The sequence below is a fragment of the Zonotrichia leucophrys genome, chromosome 1 (genome assembly GCF_028769735.1).
Source record: "Zonotrichia leucophrys gambelii isolate GWCS_2022_RI chromosome 1, RI_Zleu_2.0, whole genome shotgun sequence".
Lineage (NCBI taxonomy): Eukaryota > Metazoa > Chordata > Aves > Passeriformes > Passerellidae > Zonotrichia > Zonotrichia leucophrys.
In genome coordinates this window covers 76266950-76286556 of record NC_088169.1, presented here as the reverse complement: position 1 = coordinate 76286556, position 19607 = coordinate 76266950, and the positions used below count along the sequence as shown (strand labels likewise).

The 19607-nt window shown below is 37.5% G+C and overlaps 2 protein-coding genes across 2 annotated transcripts; both read right to left on the bottom strand.

The window, feature by feature from the left end:
• Positions 1 to 388: 388 nt before the first annotated feature.
• On the bottom strand, positions 389 to 7147 carry LOC135457919 (matrix metalloproteinase-27-like). The gene is made up of 10 exons (XM_064732789.1): positions 7031 to 7147; positions 6461 to 6699; positions 5655 to 5803; positions 5430 to 5558; positions 3499 to 3660; positions 3204 to 3327; positions 2365 to 2495; positions 1995 to 2154; positions 719 to 822; positions 389 to 520 (listed from the first exon to the last, which is right to left on the bottom strand). The coding sequence occupies exons 1-10, from the start codon at positions 7142 to 7144 to the stop codon at positions 411 to 413; spliced, it is 1422 nt and encodes a 473-aa protein (XP_064588859.1). The 5' UTR covers positions 7145 to 7147; the 3' UTR covers positions 389 to 410.
• A 5105-nt stretch (positions 7148 to 12252) lies between these two features.
• Positions 12253 to 17687, bottom strand: LOC135457849 (interstitial collagenase-like). Its single transcript, XM_064732667.1, has 9 exons — positions 17521 to 17687; positions 17075 to 17223; positions 16859 to 16984; positions 15933 to 16094; positions 15456 to 15573; positions 14721 to 14854; positions 13537 to 13696; positions 12546 to 12646; positions 12253 to 12353 (listed from the first exon to the last, which is right to left on the bottom strand). Exons 1-9 carry the CDS (start codon positions 17670 to 17672, stop codon positions 12253 to 12255), a joined length of 1203 nt encoding a protein of 400 aa, XP_064588737.1. The 5' UTR covers positions 17673 to 17687.
• Between the last annotated feature and the right edge of the window lie 1920 nt (positions 17688 to 19607).

The following is a 19607-nucleotide window of genomic DNA, read 5'->3' as shown; positions in this document are numbered from 1 at the left end:
TTTGGAGAGAAAAGAGGCAAAGTACAAACGTTGTTCGCTGGAGGGATAATAGAATATCAACCTGCAGCCTTTCACACCTCAGAAATGTAGAATGCTTTCAACAGATGAAGCAGAAAACAGGTGCCATCAACCTAAAATTCTTTATTGCCATACTATTTAAAAAAATCCCCCAAATCATCTGAAGAATAAAGTAATAAATTTTTTCGTATAATTTTCACTTATGGGAAAAATTCATATTTTGTTCTAGTCTTTGAAAATAAAATTTAAGCTCACATGTTAATTTATTAAAATACATGAAGAGTATTTTTGAAAACTAGTCCTGTTGCCTATTCTGTAGAGCAGTGTACACCCAAACAATTTCTGAGATCTCTGGAATGGTAGTTATTGTCTTTCGCTGAATATAAGGAAGTTTAATGATGCCAACAGTGAAACCAGCTATTACACTTCATTTCCCTGATAACTTTTTTAGCAACAGGGTCAAACTCCCACTGTTTCGGTCCATGAAAGAAGTAGAATAATCCTGGAAATGAAAAAGAAAAGCATTATATTAAGGATACAAGAAATAGCTTCGTTCTGACAAATCCCCTTCATACATACCAGATAGCATCTCTTCATTTCTGTCTTTTGCAGGATGCAGCAATAATGACATTCATCATAGTTTCAGAACTTATGATCTTTAGAACTAAACTGATTTTACATAAAAGCTTACTTCATTTACCTTTCTGTTGAAAAACAGCATCAACCCTCTGACTAATTCCTGGAAATTCATCGAGTGTCAGTCTAGGATAACCCTTCTCCATGGACTGGCTGCTTTCATCAAACCTAAATCATATGAAGGGAGACATGCAATTTTCCAGAGTTTAGACTTCAATTCTGCACAGAGTTTAGCAGCTTTTAAAATATGCCTACCCATCTGCAATTTAGTTGGTTTCTCTGGGGTTGCAAGAGAAAGTTGTGTTATTTACTTCCACACATGGCTGCAGGATGCTGGCCACTGTGTTTTCCAGGAGGTTGTTTCTTGATTGCTGATAAAGGTAAACACTTCCAAAGAAGCATCTTAAGTGAGAAAAATGGGAGGAAGACTCACATTTTTGACTCCAGGGATGAGATGTCCGTTCTCTGATGATAACAGTGTGACAGTGCATGGAAACTGGACAGATTCATTCTTGCTATAGCACATACTTATAGCATGAATTTTGACTCTTCCTCTCAGACTTTGATAAGATATTGTACATAGTCCTCTACTAGCTGACAAATTTAGATGGTGGCAAGGAATCTGGCTTATTTCTAATACATCAAGTTTTTCCCATGTGAGCCAGGACAATTTTTATGAGATAGGACCAAATTCAGTGGACTTGAAAGGAGAACCTGAACTGTTCTTCCAGATTTGAGGAACCCTCTCAGGGGAAAGAAACCCAAAACAAACCAAGCAAACAAAGCCTTTGTTTCACTTCTCCTTGGATACAAGAAATATTTTTCACAGGCATCTGAGGCTGAGAGAATGAGTTACTAGGTAAGAAATGCGTGTTGTGGTTTACTTGCATGCTGTTGTCTTGTGACCAAGGCAGTAAAAGAACAATGCAAGATATTGTAAACACTCTACCCAAATTAATCAAAACCAAAAAACAGGAAACCACAGGAATCTCAAAATCCAGATGACACTGTATGTATCACTGAGGAACCCCACACTTAGTCACAATAAAGTCTGTGTGGACCATGCTTGCCCTGGTTCAAACTTCTGGTTATCTGAGGACCTTTGCAGCCACTGTGCTTGCACACAGAAGGAATCTTTCAGCTTCCCAAAGCTGACTTCTTTCTTCCCCTGCCTGCTCTTTGGGTATCAAGACTCACTCATGCCAGTTTGGGAATAGGATTTGGAGGGAACCTACAGTTACCTGAAAGGTCTACTTTCTCTTTTATCACATGTTCACTTTAATTTTTATTCAGATTATATTGGAGTTGTTATTAGGAAAACATTTGTCAATTCTTCTTACCTCCAGTTCCTGTCACCTATGAAAAAGTCTGTCTTCCCTGTATTTTTATTACAAACAGCTGCATCAACTCTCTTGACACCTTTAGGGAAGCCCAGTGTGTTGATATTCTTTGGATAACCAAGCAACACCTGATATCCGCTGATAACCCAGAATTTGTTGCCTGTTAAGACAAATTAAAATATTTAGTTCTGCCAGTCATTTTCAGAGAGTAAATTACAAAATGCACTCCTTTATTGTAGGGTGTAGAAAAATAGATGAAATATTCTGAGTTTTAATTTTATCTATTTGAAAAATGTATTTTATGTACATATCCCTTCTGCCCACATAATTAAATTAAGAAAAAAAACTTAGCTAAAATCTCATACTTCACCTTTGAAAAGCAGGATCTGATCTTTTGTGTTCTCATATGCAGCTTCAATACCAGGAGGCAGATTTGGCCAGAAGGCAGAAATTAATTCACGTTCAGCTTCTGAGTTATCAGGATATACCCGCCATAAGTGCCTGATTTAAATATGAAACAGGTTTGCAGTACATAACAAACCACAGAAACTTCTGTGTATGCAAAAGAATATGAGCAACACTGTGGCTTACAAGCTCTTTCTTGTCAGTGGAGCTACCTGGCTTGATGTGTCAGAAAGAAAATAAGTCCCTGCACTGGGAAGTGTCTGGTTTTTTTATTCTATCTTCATGCTGGCATTTCATTGATACTGATTGATAAATGATCAGTTGTAAGCAGTTGAATATTTCAAGTTGTCCCTGTACTGTATAGTGAGAGGTTTATAGGAGCCCAGGTAGAACTTACTGTAACCTCTTCAGCAGATGAATTCCCCAGATGATTTTGGGTTTGCAGAGGGGATTGAAGGAGAGATTGGTTCAACTGTATGGTCAAATGTGCTTATTTCCTAGTTTGTTAGTTACTTAAATTAGTAAAATTAAGTCACAACTCAGTGTAACTATCTATGTGTGCATTTGGGAATAAGTTCTCATTGGGATTGAGGTTTTTTCTGGAAAAAAATGAAGCCATTTTTTTCAGGGGATCCTGTAAAATACTAATACAACTAATATCTGCTAAAACTTTCATTTCCATAAATTGAAATACTTTTTTCTCATTGTAAATGCTGTAAACATGTGAACCACAAAAGTATTCAGTCTTTGTATAAATCAAGAAAAATTAAATCTCATGCAGACAAATGTCCCATCAGTATTTACCTGCCCTTTAGAAAAATGATTTCTTGTCGGAGTGTAGTTACAGCATCAAAAGATATCTGGGAGCCACAGATTTCAGGCGAGGTAGGGGTGGTTGGCCTTTTATCTGGGGCATTTGGTGGGGATCCTGAGGGAGAAATTTTGGAAAGATTACACCTAATTGTAGAAATATTAAGGTTTCCACACCTCGCTTTTTTAAAATATTATGTGAATATGATTAAGTTTATGGTGAAACTTTGTGAAAGAGATTATTTCTCCTCTGCTTACCTTTTTTTTTAAAGCCATGGATTTTACTCACCATAAATTGATTGAATGCCACTTATATCATCTGGAGAGAGGGGAAATTCACTGGGGCTGACGTAGGCATAATTGGGGAACATGAGAGCTCTCTGATTATTAGAATGGGAGAGACCCAGGGCATGGCCAAACTCATGAGCAGCAACAAGGAACAAGTTGAACCCTTATGAAATGGATAGAGAGAAGAGATCAGTCAAATTTTACTCTGTAAATGGCTGATATGATCACAGCATCAGGCTATTGCTCAGGCACGGTTTTCATACAGTATATTGCCCTTCGCTAGGGAATGCATCTAGGTGAACATATTTTTGCATAAGACAAGATTGTGGTCTTCCCCCAGTAGAAGGGAGAGGTTTTTGACCCTCTTGCTTTCTGTTAGCTACTGAAAGTGTGTGTGTGTCATGAGCAGATATCTGGGGGTGAGTGTGGGTGCAGCTCTTTGGAATGTCCTGGCAGGGTTTCCTGGCTGAGGTAGAACAGATTGGATAGTGAGTCAGATCAAACTAACAGCTCTCCAGGGCAAGGCATGAGGACACACTCTGCGCTCACCGCAGGTATCAAAGTGTCACTCTGTGTGTCACTCTCCCTCCTACAAACCTGAGAAGGAAAGGTGAGATCATGAATAGACAAGGAAAAAATAAAATAGTTGCAGAATGCTTTACCTTTTTACCATTGGGACTTTAAAGCATACGGTTTCTTAAGAGATTTATGAAACAAAATAAATTTTTAAAATATTATGCTTCTGCATGCTTATTCCCAGTCAAATATGTTAACCAAATAAAGAAATAAAAATGAAATTTCCTTCAACATGCGTCCCTCCAAGTAAGATGCCTTTCTGAATTAGGGAAGAACGATCATCTGTCCTGCAGACCAAGATCCAGAAATGTCAACAGATTTAATGAAGAGCACAAGTCTGTGGCAGAGGAGAGGACTGGTCATGGATTGCCCAAGAAAGGCTGGCTGAAGCCAAAATATTCATTTCTCAAGAACCCAAACAAAATAAAACCTCATTTTTTCCACACATATTTCCAGTCAGTCCTCCCCTCTCACGAGTCTTCCGAGTTCTGCAATGTCTGGCTGCTGGAGCTGGGCTGCTGAGGAACAGCAGAAAACACGTGGTTGATCCATTCAATCCCAGTGTGGGGAGAACGTCACATTTAATCATGTGACATGTCCAGCACTCATCCCTCTCTTTTTTTTCTCACCTCAATAAACCCACAGTCTCCTCCTTGTGCAGTGGTTTTACAGCACTTCTCTGTTCATTAGCGCCTTGCTCTTCCTGACCTCAGTTCTCTTGTTGCAGCTTTCCACCCCAAAATGTGGATGAGAAAAGGGTCTAAAGTTGCAGAGGGTAATGTGCCAGAGGCAGTAGGTGCTGTACAGCCAGCCTGGAGGCTGAGCACAGCAGACACCCCCAGACAGATTGAGCCTGGGCACTCAGTGTTCCCCTCTCTGCTGCCTATTGTTGAACCTACCCTGGAAATTTAGTCAGCTCTTCATTATCCCTGGTGGCTGTATTGATTTTTAGGTAGTGGGGATGTCCTCTGAGGGTGCTGCAAAGCACAGGCGACGGTAGTGCCAGGCCTGGTGTGCACCAGAGGGGAAAAGAGAAAGCTTTTATCAAGGCTTGTGAAACTCTGGGCCACCACCAGTCCCCAGGTGCTGTGTCTGTGGCATTGCTACCTGAAAAGGATTGTCCTGTTGGTATTTTTACCAACAGGACTAATTAGGGACTAATTAAGGACTAGAGTAGATCAAGGTGTTTATGTCTGTGTCACTGTAAGTATCCCTGTTAGTGAACAGCCTGCAATATCCTCAAACTGCTCTTATAGTTAATACTATGTTTCATCTCAGTCTCTTCCTTCACTTAAATAAAATCAGAATGAAATTTATTCATCTGCATAACACTTTATAAACAATTTTTGAACCTACCAGCTGAGCCTGTGGTCCAGTCTTCATCCTCGTCAAAGTGCACATCACCGCCTATACCATTGCCAGGTGGAAAGGCGTGAGCCAGAACTCCAAGGGGGCCATCAAAATAGCGAGGGCAATGTCCATGAACTAAATAACATGAAGTTGATACAACACTAAGCTTAGGTAATGACTATTGAAAAATATATTAATTAATTTTAGCATTGAGTGCAGTATTCATTTTACCTTTGGTCCCAAAAGCAATCATCACATCTGCTATTCCCCTATGAATGCGAGTGAAAATCAGTGGAGTGACAGCACTCCACACTTTAAACGCCTTCTCAACTGCTTTATCCACATCCTCCTTGCTCATATCTGGTGTGTAGTTCACAATTCTACAGTTATGAGAATTCAAGCATAATATTTAGTATTTGCAGGAAAAGGAAAATCCCTAACATGGTTAAGAAGATGAACATAAAATAAAGAAACAATGTAACCTGTAAACACATAAAATAAAGAAACAATGTAACCTGTAAACAAATAGTTCCCAAGATTCATCTTGGGCTGAGCGAGTTTGATATGTAAATACTGAGTGTGTTTGAGTATGTGATAACTCTCCAACATGTCTTTTTCATAATAGTTGTGTACACATTATAGATTTTTTCTTAAAATGGGCCTTAGCCAGAAGGTTGCCCCTTGAGCATGAGGAAAGTTGTCTCCTCAGATTTCTGTGACTACTCCACTGTTGTCTCAGCAAATTTTAAAGATAACGAGGCTTGTCCAGGGTGCAATTGATGTTTCTGTTTGGCTTACAGAATATTTGTCAGGAGTGATACATGACAGGCAAAATACTATGGCTGAACCAGTAAATGTAAAATACCCAGCTTGATTTTCAGAAATTCTTCTCAGAAGCATGCATGGCTAACAGCTGTGGAGAGAGAAACATTTTTGTATTCCCAACAGGAAACAATTGCTATAGAAGTTATATTTAAGTATAACAAATTTGGATACCCACAAATCTAAAATTTAAACTCAAAAAGTAATTATACTACCTGTATGTCAGTTTGGTTTTTTTCCATCCAGGCAGGGTGAAGCCATAGAGACCCACATCAGGAACCCCACACCTGGGTTTCTTCATCATTTCCAATGTCTCATTATCCAGTTTTCCCATCACTTTCAAACCAAAAAATTGTTGCATTTTCTGGAGTTTTTCAGCTGCAGATTCAGCATTTATTTTCCATCCAAGTTGATTTGGATCTGGCTCAACAGCATAGAATTTATTCAAGTAGTTCTAGTGAAAAAAAAAAGCGACATGTTTCACATTTTGATCTGTTTCTTGAACAAATAAATACCTTCAGACTGATATTATTTGTGTAGGTTGCTGGCAAAGCTTTCCCGTTATATTGGAGCACAACAGATGTTTTCATGACGATCATAGCTAAACAGAAACAGACAACATTGTCCTGACTCTTATTAACTTGACATTTCCAGTTTGTACAGATTTATCCTACTTTAATATAAAGTTTGAACAGCAGAGCTCTGTGCAATAGCATTGTCTCAGAAATGCAGCAAGTCTAAAAATAGAGGGCCCATTAGATCCCAGATATGGACAATGCAGTTACCTGTACAAGCTTTGCATCGTCTTCATTGTCTTTCTCTGGGTGGAAAGGAAGAGTGCTAGAAACAGCTGTGCATATCACAAGCCAAAGTGAAAGAGCCTTCATTTTTCCTCTCATCCCTGTCCTGGTAGGAGAGCTGTCTGCTTTCTGCTCCATGTGCCTCCTTTCTCATGTCCCAGTTTGTATGGTTATGGGGTGCTCTGGAGAGTCAGCTGTAGACTGACTCAGAGCTCATCATACTCTGATTCCCTCCACACAAGTTATAACACTGTTTTTATTGTGCAGGCTAACACAATAAAACTTAATTGAACCCATCCGACTTCACAGTCATCTGAAGTCAGTTGGGATTTGAATCCGTCTAAGCAGATTGGCTACTTTCAAAACTTGGCTACCTTTCAAAACTGGCACTCAGTTTCAGTTATTTTACACTGACTTTGACAAACCTGAGCAATTTCATGCCAGATTAAGTGGTGGGCAAATGCAAAACCTTTTAAGCTGTCCCAACACACCTGTGTGAATTGGGACCACCTAATGTTAGGGTACTCTACATTCTCCACCTAGAAAATGGGAATTGTGCATGAGGTATGAATCCCATAAAAAAGAAAACAGAACAGACTTTGGGAGAAATGACTGTAAGCAGAATATTTTCTTTTCAAATTGGTTTATGATGGAAAATGCCAATTCCTTACCCACTTCTTTCTGGCAATTTTTTAAAGCAGTGTTTTTCTTTTAAACTATTCTGGTGGAATCCAAAATATACATAAACAAGCCTTATAAATTGAGCCTAAAGAATGTGAATACTCTTATATCTATCTATCTATCTATCTATCTATCTATCTATCTATCTATCTATCTATCTATCTATCTATCTATCCATCCATCCATCCATCCATCCATCCATCCATCCATCCATCCATCTATCCATCTATCTATCTATCTTTCTGCCATTTCATCACTAAAGGGTTTTTTTCAGTTTAACCACATTAGCCACAGGGCATATGATTATTTCCTGTCTTAAGTAATTCAGAATAAGGGAAGTTCCAAGAGTCACACAAGCTGTGACAAATTATGGGATTTCACCCTGTTCCAGCCAAGCACCTTCCTCTTCCACTGGCTGCAAAGGGAGATGAAGGTGTTTAGCACCCCAGAGGAGCTCTCACAGCACATACTCAACTTATACAAAACTGTTGAAAGAAATGCCTTCATGTTGGACCGTGGCTTTTTCAGGAAACCCATGCTTCTGGTTTTTGGCTTTTTTGCTGTCCCTTTCAGCCAAATTTTCTCCAGCTGGAGGCATTAATGGTGAATTTTTTCATCCCGATATCCTCGTTGTTAGACTTGTTGTTAAAGGCGTTTCCCAGATACTTAAAAAAAACCAAAACAACAAACTCTTCCCTTGATTATTATAATTGCATTGTATGGGTCCCATTCAGTTCTGTCTTTATTTTACCATATTGATTAGATTTTTTGTTGGTATAATGCAGATTTAGACAGCTACATAACAGACACCCATGTTGTGAACAATTAGGAATGTTGAGTCCCTGCTGTTATAGTGCTAAGGTCATGACCATGCTGCAGCACTATTTCTGGTTCCTTGGAAGCTCTGTGTAACATTGTCAGTACTGCTGATGTGGTAGACAGTCAGCTTTCTCAGTTAAAACGGGGGTCACACTGCTGCTGCCTTCTAAGAGGAGAGAAGGAGTCATGGGGTAGCTCAATGTCTACCAACTCTAATAAATGTCAAAGATAAGCATTAGGAAACTGTAACCAGAAGCTACTTTATACAGCTTCTTCTTTTCCCAGACCCCAAGGCCAGCTGCAGACGTGCTTGTGAAACATCCCTTGTGAACGTTTTCCGGTCTCTCTCCCTTGGGCAGTGGGAACTGGCTGCTGAGTTGTGTAGATCGCCATGTTGCAAAACCCTGGTAGTGTTTTCTGTGATGTATATCTCCATCATTTGTCACTCAAATGTCTTCTGAGCAAACACAAATGTTAGCTGAAACTAAAAATGTAGTCTAAATTAGAGATTTCAACTTCTCTAGATTGAATGAAGTCACTATGGATGACCCTATTTTAAGTTAGTTGGTCAAATCACTCTCCAGAGATAAGTATTTCTCTGTTTTCTGTAGAAGAAAGCTTAATTAATAAATGCACAAAGTTAGATGAGCCGATCTTAACCTAGCTGCTCTTATTGTCTCTATCCTTCACTGCTACATGGCAGACAGCTCTGGGGATCTGATAGCCAGCCACAGTGGGAAGCAAGAAAAACACTTTTCCCAGTTCATATCAAATCTGCCCATAGTTCTTGATTTTTCTATAAAATTAAATTCATGTCAACTGAAACATGTTTTCCAAAAATGTATTCTAGCGCCATGGGAAAATATGCTTGGTGCAAAAGCCCTGAACAGCATTTGTCTTTTGTGACACATGCATGAACGTAATCCGACTGTAGCACCTCTAGCTTTGAAATGTTTGAGACAAACAAATATATCAATTTAAAAATGTAAGACATATCTCTAAAAAGAAAGCCACACTGGTGGCTGGGATCCAGAACCTAGAGGGGGAAGACCTGTGGCTTCTAGACTGGTAGTTGGAAACCAGGTGGAAACCTTCAGGAACCTTAATGGCCACTGCTCCTCAGGCTCAATCCTTTCACAGAGCCAATGAAATTGAATTTTCACTCAGCCTGGGTTAAATACATGGGGCAAAGGCAAATGGCCCATGTACTGTCTTTGACTCTTGATGGACTTTTAACAGACTGCAGCGTGTGAGGGCAGGACCCAGCCATGCCAACACAGGTCCCTAGGGACAGTGTAGTCTCTGTGGGCCTTTGGGAAGGGATGGGCTCACAGGAGTCCTGTTCCATACCTGCACAGGTTACTAGGAGACCTTACAGAACTGCAAATGTACTAAACACATTTAGGGAATTGAACTCCTGGCTGGGCAAATCTGTCTTACTGATGATATGGGCAACAATTACGCACCACACCTGTAGCAAGGCCCTGGGGAGGGGTACAGTACTTTAACGTAGTACAGTAATGAGCAAATAGAGGTAAACTTATTAAAAGGCAAAAAGAAAATGACAGGCAATTTTATGGACAAAACACCCTAATTTCTAATTCCTGAAAGCCTGCTTTGTGCCTGAAGGAAGACAAGAGCAGCTGGCACCAGAGGGCTGTGCCCTCCTCCTCATGGTGTGGCTGGGATGGAGCAATTGCTGCTCTCACACAAGCACAGGGCAGATTTCTCACAAAGCAATCACTTCATGTAAAACTCTTGTCCTCCTGCTCATGGGAAATTCTCAAAGTGAATTTCAAAACTGCATCTGGCAACTAAAATCTGGACAGGATGCGGAAAGGCTCGGACTAAAAATATTGCATTAGAACTTCATCCTATATAGAAACTTCATCCTATTTTTAACTTCTTCATATTCCATGGTCTATAAATTACCCTTTATCTGTCTTTCCTCTAAAACATGACCGCCTCATCTCCCATTTAACTTTTTCACTGCCCCATGACTGCTCACCACTATTTGCTTCTGGAGAGGGACTAGCATTCTGCTCTAAATCTGAGAAGCTCTTTTGACATCACCTTGAGATCCTGTGCTTTTACTTAATATGTGCAGGGAAAATATGCCTCCAGTTTTTATTTTTTGAATATAAATGGTTCTAGTAAGAAATATTATCTTTGCTTGTAAATCTTGTGTTATATTTGTAGACCATTTCTGCTAAAAAAAGCAGAACACAACACAAAGAATTTAGATTGATATACTTTTGAAACCCTTTTTTATTTAATTATAATTCAGTAGCACTGGCTTGCACAAGAAAATATGATTCAATACCATTGCTGGTGAGTTTTGATATTAAAGAACCAGTATCTATAACACCTTGTGAGAACTGGATTCACATAAATTAACTTCTTAATTAAAGCTTTTGATTTGCTGCAATTTTTTATTATTTTGTAATATTTTCTTAGGTTTTATAAAGTATATGATCAAATTAATTTTCAATTATACAGTTACTTATCTTTGAATAGTATTGAGACTGATCTATACTGAATTTAATAAAAATAAGAACTACTAACTCGGTTCTGTATTTATGAAGGATAAAATTTAGTACCCTTTTAATATAGACAGATAAGTATTATGACACTACACATTATTTCCTCAAAATATAGTAACTTTTATTACCCTAACCTTAAACCTTTCTCTGAAGCCCGTTGAATTATGCAGATATAACATCTAATAAATTTTGTTCTGTTCATATGGATTCTAATGATATCAGTTGAGCTGTAAAAGACTGAAGAGAATGTGAATAACCCTTCAAACACCATTTTAATTGAGGGCTTTTGCAGAAAATGTAGTTAAGCTGGAAATCAAGCGGTCCTTTTTATGAATCTTTCTATCAGAGTTATTTTTGGCCAAGAATTTTAATCTTTTAGGCAAACTTCTTGATTGTCTAAACCACTGGAATGATGTGAGATTTAGTAAGTACTGGAGTAGTAAGAGAGTAGAAAGAGCCTTCATTACAGAAGTTTATCTGTTCATTACATGACTAACTGGTGATATATGTTCATTATATGATAGCTACCTTTGAGAACAAGTTAAGCGTGTTTCTTATCTCAGAGGTCATTTCTAATCTAAATTTCTGCATTTCTGGACTTGAAACCAGTTCCTAAACCCCAAAATATGAGAATATTTCTTCTCTCCTAACCCCCTGAACTCTTTCCATAGTCGTAAAGATGAACACCCTGGAGAGTAGTCTAAGAGAGGAAGTAGGGGAAAGAGGAACAGAAAGTGGAAGTAGATCTGTACACTGATGATAATGAGCCCCAACTAATTAATCACCAGATTTTCACCAGGGTTTGTGAGGAGTGGGGGGTTCAGAGACAAGTGTGTCCTCCTTTCTCTGTCTTTGTGAAAAAACCTGACACTTCCTGCCAGAATACATTTTTTAGTGTTTGAAAGCTAGACTTGCATCTTGAGCATCAGGGCAAAAACAACATCAGGAACAAAATTGTATGAGAAACATAATTTATTAGGAAACTTGACCGTAACAGGAGAAGTTGTGATAAATTATATAAATTTATTTGACTTAAAATAAATAATTATTAAGAGCATACTGCTATAGAATTTGAACAGAAATCCGTTCTGACCTGAGAATCATGAAATGCTGAAAAATGCAGCAGAAAAAAACATACAATGTGCACTTGGAAAAACATTGCAATTAACAATTAAACCAGGTGGTGCTCTTCATTTTTCGAACAATCCGTTTGGCACGAGGATCAAACTGGAACTGGGTTGTTCCATGGAAGAAATACACATAGCCTAGAAGTAAAATTTAATCCAATTATATTTCATTTGGAAAAAAAACCACAAACTACTATAGACAGTCCATGTATACCAGATATTTTTCATTTTCTTTTCATTAAGGTTATAGCAGCTTTTTGAAAAAAATTATTCTACTTGTAGAAGTCCAAATATTCACATAAGCACAGGTTAAAGGTAAGTTTCACTCACCATCTTTCTGGAAAGCAGCATCAACCCTGCCAATGTTTCCAAAGTCAGAGACTATTTTCCTGGGATACCCATGATCCATGGATTTTTTATTTTCATCGTATCTTAGAAGAAGAAATATCATTAGAATTTATGAGAAAGCAGACATTATTTTGAAAGTTAAAAGCAAATTCTTACATGCAACTCTACTGTTACTAAGAAGTCTCATAGAGATTAACTTAAGTAGCTTTTGATTCTTCTTATCAAGTTTCTCTTGGAGATTTCACTAGGATTTGAAAATTCTGTCAATGGTAAAGTTTGTTACAATGTTTCCAGGGACCCTGGGAAACATGGCTCAGAAATTTATTTTTGTATTCCTGGACTAGCAGAGCCCTGGCCATGACTTGCACATAAAATGAATTTCTATTTCAAGGATATCAGTTCAAGATAAAAACAGAACATAAAATTTCGGAGAAGACAGTAGCACAGTCCTGAACCATAGTTGAATTAGTGTCACTGATGGACTTGAAAAAAATTGCTCTCTGAAATTTGTCATGAGCTGCAATTAGAAACACAAGCAACTTTAAAATTGGAGACTACTTATAATTACTTCATAGAGGAATTTATTTACAGCACTTTGCACTGATGATTCTTTTTGTTTGAAAAGTGAATTAAAAGTGGATGCTATCACAGCATAGCACAAAAAAGCAGAACTGTTGTGGAGGAAAAGTGAGCAATCTATTAGAAATTGACTCTTTTTTGATTGGGTAGCTTTTCATTCAGGTGAAAGTACTTATAATCCTGCTACAGGAGTCTAATGTTTGGGAAAAAAATCCTGATGAAAGGGTGATATTTTCTAGGAAATTCCTATTTTTTTTTTTTAGATCCAAAGAAACACATCTAAATTTCTGGAATATGCCTGGTTTAAACATTGATCCACTCCAACTATATAGCAATACATCAGTCCCCAGAGAAATGAAAGCATGTCTTCTAGTAAATGAACATGAAATCTTACCTCCAGTATCTGTCAGCTACAAAGAAGTATGTTTTCCCTGTGGCTTCATCGTTGTAAGCTGCATTAACCCTTTTGACAGTCTTTGGGAGCCCAAAGCGATAGATTGGTTTGGGATAGCCAGGTAGAACATCATATCCCCTGATGACCCAATATTTATCCTCTGAAAAATAGGAGCAAGTTTCATTTGCTTTTGCTATTTATAAAAGCATTTACTTGTGCTTTAGATGTCTGGAAAACAATGTGTCTAGATCTCAGTATTTTTCCTTTCAGTTTACAACTTTAGAAAATGTTTCTAATTCTTACACTGGGACTACGTAATGAAGACAGTGAAAATGGCTTTTCTTTTTATGAGTAAAACATTAGAATCATGAGGTGGGTTGGATAGAACTTTCCCCAGAATGAAAAAAAAAAATGAATATAAGGTGTTTTTCGGGAAAACAACTTGGGGAGGGCTGAAGGTTGATGAGTTAAACCACTGACCTTGGATTGGGATATTGAATTTGGTAAGTTCCTGTAATATGCTATTTGATTATAGAGCCGTGTAATGTTTTGAAAACTAGGCAATGTGCATCAAATTAAACTATTAAGAAAAGCACATGTCTAATCAAAAAGCTCTGGTAATTTTATATGCAAGGAGCATATGGTAATAGGTAATGTATATGGTAATAGGTCATGCACTAGAGCAATTGCATATTGAATTCATCTGAGATATTTAAAGGGTGTTTGAGACCTTGAAAAAGAAGGACTGATTGTTATTTCAGTGAACAATTTTTCTCTCACAGTACAATTTCCCTCCGACATTTTTTTTCTCTTTTTTTTTCCATAGTGCAACGAATACTAATAAACATATCAGTAACTGTAATATAAAAATGCCTGTATTTGTCAAATGAGTTCAGTAAAAATCCTTCTGCACAAAACAAAGTACTGAAGACAGCCAGACCTGAAAAAGGGTAGCTCTTTTCATAACTTTTTTTTTCAGGTTTAACTATAACAGAGGGGAAATTTTTCTAGAGGATGACTTCTGGAGATCTGTTACAGCAATATGACCCTTTGGTAATTATTTTCAGAATTGTAAGATTATCTGTTCAATTTCCTTAAAAACACTTTAACTTCTGTAACTGTATAGTTTATAAGAAGCAGGAAGTAAAAGGTCAGAAAAAGTGGAGACCTTCTGATTAAAATACCTTTAAAAATTGTAATTTCATCTGTTTCAACGTTTTCATAAGCAGCTTGAATTCCTGATGGTAACCTTGGCCAGAACAGTGAGATAAAATTGAGCTCTGTCTCTGTCCTTTCGGGATGTTTGCGCAGCATGTATCTGTTTTAAAGAAAATTTAGGTCATAAAATTATTCCACTCCTATCAAAAATTCAAAAGCAATATTATAGCTTCTGGAGTACAACAGAGAGGAGATGTAAATACCCCTGTCCACTGAGTGTAAAAGAAATCTGGAGCAAGGACATTAGTAATTTTAGCACCTCAATTATGTGCTAAAATTTCAGCAAATTGAATATGGGACCTTCTGCTTCTCTGTAGGGCAATAAGGCTCAGACATCCTTCTCCCTGGTAGTGCTTTCCCTTCTGTCCCTGCTCCTGTACTGAGGATGAGTGTGGGACCCATGGACACACTGCTGACAGATACATGAGTGCTCTTGCTTTGCTGTTTGTTTGAATCAATTTCAGAGATAAGTGTGTCACAGTGGTGGGCACAGTGATAGAATAGTTGGTAAACAACCTACAAGCTCCTGTCACCTTCCCTTGTCTTGTCAAATAGGGCTCATCAGATTAATGATCTGAGAAGGATCTTCTAGTGATTCTTCTCTTTGTATTACATACCAAAAGGACAGTTTTCCTTCATGGAATTTTTTTGAACTCCTGAATATTTAAAAAAAAAATAACGTGTATGCTTATTGTTGTTACCTGCCCTTGAAGAAGAATATTTCTCCACGTAGAGTAGTAATAGCATCAAATGTCAAATTTGGGTCACAAGCTTCTGGAGTCACAGGTCCTGTTGGCTGCACAGCAGCATTAGACCGCCCTGTAGGATGAACATTTATAATTTATTGTGGAGAAATATAAGGAGAGTGTTCAAAACCTCTCTGAGGACCCAGAAAACATGTTTTATACAGAAGGAAAAAGATATAATTTCAAAGTAAGAGTCTGTCATTAAATGCAGAATTATAATATTGATAAAACCAGTTGTGTTCCTCTTTTCAAAATGAGATTTTTGCAGAACTGGACTTCAGCTGAAGTTAGCTTCCAGAAATTTTCTCCCTTTTGTTCTCCATTTTTCAGAAACTGATAAGCTTCCTATTTTGGTGGAATGTTAAATACCTTCATTTTACCATTTTGCCAGCCTCCCAAGTAGAAATATTAAATAAATATATTATTTCTTACCATAGATGGCCTGAATTCCATCAATGTCATCCTGAGGAAGACGGAATTCACTGGGGTCAGTGTAGGAATAAGTTGGATACATCAGTGCTCCAGGATCATTTGAATGAGACAGACCCAGTGAATGGCCAAGCTCATGGGCAAGAACAATGAACAAATTGTAGCCTGTAGGATGAAAACCATATGAAACAGCATAAAATCTGTTTCAATACTCGGCACGGCTGACTAAACGGGAAACTAGTATACACTAGAGGTACAAGAAAGACTGTAAGCAATCCTATCATCATAAAAACACAAAAACATTGTTACAGAAGACCTGTATGGGTATGTAAAGAATGTCTGGCCTTAATTGTGTTCTCATTGTCATCTCTCTAGTGTCCTTTTGTCTTAAGCATGAGTTGTTTCCCCTGCTATCACATACATTGCTCACATCAAGGATCATGCCCATGATGAGGGATTGTTGGCAGCGATCCAACAGAAAAAAAGAACTTAAAAACAAACAATGAGATTACAGTTTCGGTGATAATTGGAACATCCTAGTTAGCACTAAACTTTGAAATGTTAGGTTAAGAAAAAGAAAGAATTTGCCTTCAGAAGTCTACCAACAGATTTCCCTGTATCCAAATTTTAGCTTTCCTCTGAACAAAAAAGTATTTTAAAGTGTTGACCTTAAAATCATTATGAAACGTTACGATGTAAATATTTATATGCCATTATAAATGTCAATATGATCTAAAAATCAATTTTCTGCAAGTTCATGCCTAAAAATGGCAGTAAAAAACAACGACAAAGGGAAAGCAATTATAAATTAAAAGCTCTGTCTCTTTTTCTCACTTTTCTGCCTGTAGGCAGGCTCATGAAATAGTAAACATCGTGTGAGGTAAGACCACGTGAGGTTAAAACTATACAGATTCAGCTACAAAACTTACCTCTTCCATCTTTCGTCCAAGCTTCTTCCTCATCCATATGCACATCTCCACCAAGACCTTCACCAGGCTGGAATGCATGAGCCAGCTGTCCATTGGGACCATCAAAAGGAGAATTGTCACGGTGGTCTAAAATCAAGAGGGAAAAAAATAGTTAAAGTCCTGAATTACTCCCATAACTTCAGATGGGTATTTAATATGCTGCATTATCACTGTTACCTCTATAAGCAAAAGAGATCATTATATCTGCTACTTTGTCCTCAACCCTTTGGAATGTCAATGGTGTCACGTTGCTCCAGACATTGAGAGCTTTTCTGATGGCTTCATCGACATCAGCTCGTCTCATCTTTGGGGTGTAATTCAAAATCCTTCAAAGAAAACCCAACACATAATACATTGCTTAGAAAATATTTGAAATTTTATCATTTTAGCTGAAATATAATAACTTGTGAAAAAAATAAAAAATCTTAGACATATCTTTCATGAATGAAAATTACTAAAGACTTTGTTTTAGATACTGCCTTCTAAAGTATCTGTCTTCTTCCAAAAATCACTAAATCAGTCCATATGTCCATATATGACATAATATGATTCCTTCAGACTCCCCCATCCCATTGTTGATGTGCTCGATTTATACCTTTTTGAACCAGATAAGGAAAGGTTACCTGTATGTCAGATTATTTCTTTTCCATTTGGGATTCCCTGGTGTGAATGCATATCGCTGCACATCAGGTACACCACATCTGGGTTTTTTCATCACCTCCAATGTGTCAAGATCAGGTCTTCCAGTCACTTCTAGTCCAAAGAACAACTGCATTTCCTTGAGCTTTGCAGCAAGGGGGTTTTCACCACCACTTCTTAAGTGGGGATGGGGATCCTTTTGAAGGTCATAGAAATTCTGTAGATAACTCTGAATCAGAGTTTAAAAAAAAAAGAGAGCATTGTGACTTATCAGTACTGCTTTTGGTTGCACTTAAATTTGCTAAACAATCTTAAACTATTCCCATATTGACATGCCCTGTGTTTACCAGGACCAACAACAACCTCTTTTCTTCAGTACAGTTTTCCTATGGTTTTCTGAATTTGTTGTTTCACTTGATATATTTCTTGAAATATATCAAGAAATGTCTTGAAAAGTCTAATATTTACTACTGATAACTAATTCTACTATTTACTGCGATCAATTACTCTAACATCAAAGCTTACAAGGAAGCTTATAACTGGTCTCATGCAAGGAAATTGAGGCTGGTGGTGAGACTCCACACAGCTGGGACTTCCACTGAAGCAGCTGAGAGTAAGACTTGGTGAATCATGCCTTTTATTTTTAGCTACAGATAAATTCTGATACTAGAAACTCAGGCCTTCCTACTGAATTTCAAGAATTTTGTCTACAACAAATTATGTTGTGTCTGTGTTAGTTCCCTTTTTCCAAAATATTCTGCAAGAGATCTCCTCAGCCAAAACACAGAAAACCATGCCTGCTTCAAGAAAGTTTCCTTCCTTATATTATTAAGATCAGTCATATCACAAGTTTCAAAGCACATTCTGAAAAGTAAATTGCTGCTGAATTTGACTGTTCCAGCTAGAACTCACACCTCAGTAGTTTTGTTATTACTTTACTGGCAACACCAAAAATGAAGTATATAATATTCAGATGACTTCTGACTAAATATGTTCCTTGCAATTTGCACACACTTTCGAGGCTGATACGAAAAACTTTCTCCTAAAACCTCTCCAAAATGGCACATCTTTAGTTTCCACCCCTATTCTGTGAATTGCAATTATAGTTATCTCTCAGAATACCTTATGTTTCCCTTAGATATGCACTGAAAAAATACTTACTTCTACAAGCTGTAGGGTTTTTCCTTCATCTTCTGCTTCTGGAGCCACAGGAAATGCGGAGGAGATGGCCACATAAAGCGACAGGAGAACTGCAAAGGTCTTCATCCTCATCCAAGGCTGTGTGCCTCAGTTTCACTCTTGAGCTACTGAGCACACTTCTCAGCTGTGTTTATATAGCTGATAATAAATCTGTGACAGCCTGACTCATGCTGTATAATATCCTCTGATTAGTAAAAATGATGCATAGCAGTTTCATCATCAGGTAGTGACGCAAGGTGTTTAACTAATATTACTATCCTTATTTTGCCCAAGTCTTCTGGTTTGTGCAATTTTATAGCATATTTAACAAATAAGGAAATGTTTTTCAGGTAAGATGTTGAGTTACATTTCATATGTTTTTTTTGAATCATGATTTAGACTATTTATGGCTCAAGGTTTTGACAAACTGGAGAAATAATGAGAAATAAGATTTAAGAGCAACTTAATAAATTGTATGATAATTATTCAAATTATGCTACATATGCTGCACATGATTTAATCTTAAGCAGACTATATAATATCATGTAATAATATGTAATATCAAGATAAAAATGACAGTACAAAGAACCAATCTTTTTTATGGAATAACCAGCAGCATAACTCCAGGAAGACTGTCATTTAACAGTTATCTAACAGTTCTATCTAAAGCAATCTTATGATATTAGCAGAAGTGCATGCTAAAATGATTCAACGTTTTTTTACCGATATTAACAATTTTGGTCTTGCTACTGGAATGCATAATCTGGGTTCCCATTTGTATGGTAAGTAACATTTCTACTCTTGCCAGCATGGATAAGGTCCCTGCTGGAATAGTGTGTTTCGATTCAGGCAGAGCGAGATGATAGAAAAGACACCATGAAAGACAACAGGA